Source organism: Lottia gigantea, assembly GCF_000327385.1.
Source record: "Lottia gigantea unplaced genomic scaffold LOTGIsca_3, whole genome shotgun sequence".
Classification (NCBI taxonomy): domain Eukaryota; kingdom Metazoa; phylum Mollusca; class Gastropoda; family Lottiidae; genus Lottia; species Lottia gigantea.
The window spans coordinates 2,015,041-2,020,379 of record NW_008708986.1 but is presented as its reverse complement, the minus strand read 5'-3'; the positions used below and the strand labels follow the sequence as shown (position 1 = coordinate 2,020,379).

Sequence of the window (5,339 nt, the reverse complement as noted above, 5' to 3'; positions counted from 1 at the left end):
GTTCAATCCCATCAACCCCTACTAGTCTATCATCATCTAATACTGATGACCATCTACAGGAGTTTGAAGGTCACGCTCTGCAGTATGCTGCCAAATCTTTACAGAGTCTGTAAGTATATCATCAAGCTCTGCTGCGTCAATATCTGGGTATATATGTGGTACTTTTCAACTGATAGATTTTCTCTAGTTTCTTCCTGTGTTTACAAGTGATAAAGTATGTCAATGAAAAACATAGCAAAATGTAGGATTGGATAAAATCTGATGGATGTTTTTGACATATAGACACATTAAGTATGATGGGTTGCTCTGAAAGAAATTTTCTTGTTATTTAAAGGTTATTATTGGTGCAAAATGACAAAGGTCATATTATAACATATGTATACATCTCTTAACTTCAATGCTGTTTGGTTTTAGAATTCTTTATAGCCTTGCAGGTACCAGCTTGCTAACAACTGAACTATCTCACAGATTCATTATTTCGATTTTACAGCACCTTATCTCTCGGCAATTCCAACACACTACTGTTTGGTTCATTATTTGATGATTGTATTTCAGAGTATCACAGACTCCAACAAGAGATGTATCAATAGATGGTAGTAATGGAGAGAAACCAATACGTTATGCTGTAAGATCATTAGGTTGGGTCAGTATAGCTGAAGATGATCTCACACCAGAGAGAAGTAGTAAAGCTGTTAATAAATGTATTGTAGATTTATCATTAGGTAGAAATGATATCAATGATGTTGTTGGACGATGGGGAGATGTAAGTTTGTTTTTCTTCTTTATTTGTTATATATAATATATATATATATATATATAAGAAGAATTATGTAGGTTGACGGCCTAACCAAAACTTATTATGTCTAGTTCATAACTATCAGTGTAACAAATAAATGGCGTTACATAGGATAATAGGAGTGTGATACAAATACCAATAGCTTAGTTGCAGCTTATGTATGGGTTAATTTTTTGGAAATTATGAAATATGATATATCACACTAGTATTGTATATCAAATGTTGATTTTAAGTGTGTTTGTGTTTTACAGGGTAAAGATTTATTCATGGATTTAGATAGTAAAAGTTTAAGATTGGTGGATACCCAGGATTTTACCATCCTCAACTCTCAACCAATACAATCTATTAGAGTCTGGGGTGTGGGGCGAGATAATGGAAGGTAAGTTTACAAACATTCCAAACACCTACTGACTGGATGTTACAATCAGATATGCTTTTATTTTAAATCATAATTACAGATGCATTGCATCTGGTGTACTAAATAGAAAGATAAACTAAATTATAGATTATTTAGCTCTTTAAAATGGATGTTAAGTTGGTAATCACAATCATTTGTGATTGAGTTTTTTCTCGTCATACTCAAAGGAACATAAAGTTATGTTCTCTTTTGATAATTTCACTGAATAAAATCTGTATATGATTTATTTATGCTATCAGGGAAAGGTAATTGCTAAATGTTTCATCAGCCATTACCATTTTCAGTTGCTTATTAAACTACGTTATTAAATTAGTCATTGATTTTATTATGATTATTGTCATTCATTATCACTTATTATTCAAGATCATCAAATATTGTTATTGTCATTCATGATCATTTTCATCAACAATCATTATTTCACATTATTACTATTATTCATTATCATTCCTTTTCATATCATTATGATTCACATTTCTTTTATACATTACCATTTAATCCATGGACATCTTGTTGTTCATCATCAACAAACGTCATTCTAGGTATAATAAACATATCATCATGGATATTGTTATTATGATTTGTTAGTCAATTATTAGTAATTTTATCATTTTATGAAAGTTTATTTCATAGATGGTGTAATGAGCATACCACTTATTTGATTAATCATAAAGATACATATTATTATTATAAAATAATTTCATTATAATGGCAATGCATTCAAGGTTATACATTTATCAAATACAATACTTATTGTATATTGTGAAGAATCAAATGATTTTCTCTCATGTGTATTCATATTGTACAGATTATAATAAGATTTACTGAATACTTGCAAGAATTGTAAAACCCGATTCTGATGTAAAAGTGAGTTTTAGAAGTTTCTGATTTCAATGTTATTTTTATAATATTACTCTCTTTATTCATCTTCACAGAGATTTTGCGTATGTGGCAAGAGACAAGATGTCAAGACGACATATGTGTCATGTATTCCGATGTGACAATCCAGCTAGACAGATAGCTAATACATTAAGGGATATCTGTAAGAAGATCATGTTGGAAAGAACCCTACAGCAAACCACCATGAAACTGAACAGACCAACTGATCTACCAAATCTAGAAAAAATGGGTCAACCCAATGGACAGAAAATGTCATTCTCTTGTAAGTTGTGAATGTCTTTTGTATGATGTGGTTTCTTTTGAAGTTCAATATCAATTGTAGTTACACTGACAATTACTTCTTCTGTCTGTGAAAAGGATACAGTTGCCAATTTCAGCTATCCATAACACTTTTCAGTCTTATATTCCAGCATATTGGTCTCCTTCAATTCAAAGAAACCAAAGTATTGAAGTCAGATTTTAATTGTTAATCTGACACTTAGACTATCAGAAGAGAATAAACAAGATAAATAACAACTAATTTTTCAATTGAATATTGAAATTAAGATATAATTAAATTTCCATTTTAGCTGTGAATTTTCCAACCCCAATGGAAGAACCTAAGAAGTCTATAAGATGTCATTATTTAGGGACAGAAATTGTTCCAAGAGCAACTGGTGAGTTGTTATAATGTACAACTTGTTATTCTTTCTCTATTCTGATTGATGAAATCCTACGGAAAAATTGCTTAACAAACAGATACAAATGAAAATTTTCTGTTGTGAATAGAATACAAGAAAGAGACATCGGGTTTGTTTCCTTACTACATTTGACCATCATTCAGTGAATACATTGTAATTCTATGTTTGGTTCCTCTGTAGGAATGGAGATGTTAAATCTAGCTGTAAATAGAGTCTATGATAGAGTTCCACCAGAAAGATGGCATTTTGTTAATGTCTCCATAGCTCCTTCTACTATTACTATTACTGAAAATGGAGTAAGCTTATTTTTTTAACTTTCTTTTAATCTATTTATTATTTATGATGATTGCAAATGTCATATAACTCATAAAAAAAGGAGTACAGTTGGTTTGAATGTTTGGACGTCAATACTTATCTCTTACCTTGATTTGGAACACCATCTTTTGTGGCATTGGAAAGTCTCATTCAGAAGCTTGTTTAATTGTTGTCTTCAAGGTGAATATGTGTTGCCTTTGCATTCGAGATTCGAACTGTTGATGTTTTTTAACCGGCAGAGATCTAACATAAGTTATCTGCAATCATCTGGTAAAATGATAAATAAAGACATTTCTCTTGATTAACATGTATTTATATATTGTAGAATCCAGAGAATAAGTTAGATGAAATCCGAGTGAGATTCTTATCCTTCATGGGTATAGCAATGTCAAATGTCAAGTAAGTTTATTTTAATACTCTTTATAATGATTGCTCTATACTCTTTCAGATCAATAGATATTTAGCTCAGACTGGGTAACTGAAGGTGACTGGTTTGACATCCATTGAGTTGATTTAATCATCTGGGGAATTCTCTGAATACAAACTGAATCTATAATTTATTTGATGATTTTTTTTTTTTAGGTTGTGTGCATTTGTAGTACATACAGCACAGAACTTATTTGTAGCCCATGTATTTCATTGTGAACCATCTGGTGGCCCTTTGTGTAAAACTATAGAGGCTGCTTGTAAGGTAAGATCTTGAGTTTAATCAAAATTATATCTGAGATGCCTCTCAGACAACTACGAAATCTGAATTTAATCAAGTTAACTTCATCTAGTAATTAGTAGTAAAAAAACGCCAATAATAATCCTTTCGATCTATTTACAGCTAAGGTATCAGAAATGTATGGATGCCCACCCACAGAGTCCTAAAACTCCACCTAGTCAGGGCAAGGTAGGTAACTCTTAAATATCTAATTAAATACAAATTTATTCACTTATTTATTTTCCTAAATGAATGAATTTATATTCTCAAAAACCAGAATTTTGCTTTAATATGAATTATTTACATGTATATTTTATTTATGTGTCACTGTCACTTGCTTATATATTACACATTTTGTTTCTATATTGATTCAATTATTATTTACTATTATTATGTATATGTTTATGAGCATTGTTGTATTTGAAACAAAATCTGTTAAAAATGCAATGTGGTTATTTCATCTGTAGATGAATAAAAATGATAAATTCTTCTTTCAAATGAGTGTATATCTTTTCTTGTATTAATGAAACTTGATAAAACCTTCTCATTTATAAACCACATACAAAAGTTGATGTATTTGGAAATGATCTAATATCTTTAACGGGATCATTACTTGTATGGCAGTCCCCTATAAAGCAGAAAAGAACATATAGATCTGCATTTGCATTATATTTATTTGAAGGGAATGTTCTGTGACATGGCAATTGGCTTCCAATACTCAGAATTAACCTCAGATAACTAACTTTGAAGTTTTATTACCTGCTTGGCCTTAAATTGTTTGTTTGATTAATCATGTTACAATAATCACAAATTTCATTGAATCTTTTATCTTGGGTTATTTTGAGGAATAATTTTTTTTTTCAGCAGAACATCTCTTTTACTTTATAATGTATATGTTTATTTGATTTTTTTTTCTTAAGCCAATACAAACCATATCTCAAGTACTACTACCTACTAATCTGACAACTACAGTCAAAGCTGGGGTCACAGCTGGTGTACAAGGGGTCAAGGCTGGAGTACAAGGGGTCAAGGCTGCTAGTGTTAATGGGGTCAAAGCTAGTGTTCAAGGGGTCAAGGCCAGTGTACAAGGGGTTACAAATTTAATTTCTAGTTTTAAAAACAAGAGAAATGGCCCGTCATGAGATACAATATTCTAGGTAACCAATATTTCAGCTGGCTTGGTTGTGGTGCTTTAACCTTACTAACTCCCTTTTCTCGCTTGTCAAAACAATATACATGTAATACATGGGTTTTTTGGGGTATTCTTCTGAAATTTGCTAATACAACATGAAAAAACTTAAATCAAAAAAAGTCTTGATGGTTAAATAGATAGCTAATAGTTACATTTTTATTACCAACTAAACAACACTGCATTTACTTTTGAATTTCTTGCTTCTTTAATTCTATTTACTAATAAAAAATATTCTTTTCCCTTTTTGCGTTTTTCTACTGGCAACTTTTATTAATATATTCATGAATTCTTTTTTTTTTATTATTGTTATTTTGTATGCATGTTTGCTTTATATT

General features: G+C 30.5%; 1 protein-coding gene across 1 annotated transcript; it reads left to right on the top strand.

Annotated features, from left to right (window-relative positions):
- Window positions 1-619: 619 nt before the first annotated feature.
- LOTGIDRAFT_104526 (hypothetical protein) lies at window positions 620-4,016 on the top strand (the record flags this gene model as incomplete). Its single annotated transcript, XM_009057140.1, has 8 exons — window positions 620-763; window positions 1,048-1,175; window positions 2,147-2,340; window positions 2,681-2,767; window positions 2,972-3,087; window positions 3,432-3,505; window positions 3,689-3,797; window positions 3,936-4,016. Coding segments are annotated over 8 exons (933 nt in total), but the record flags the coding sequence as incomplete, so codon positions are not given.
- Window positions 4,017-5,339: the final 1,323 nt, after the last annotated feature.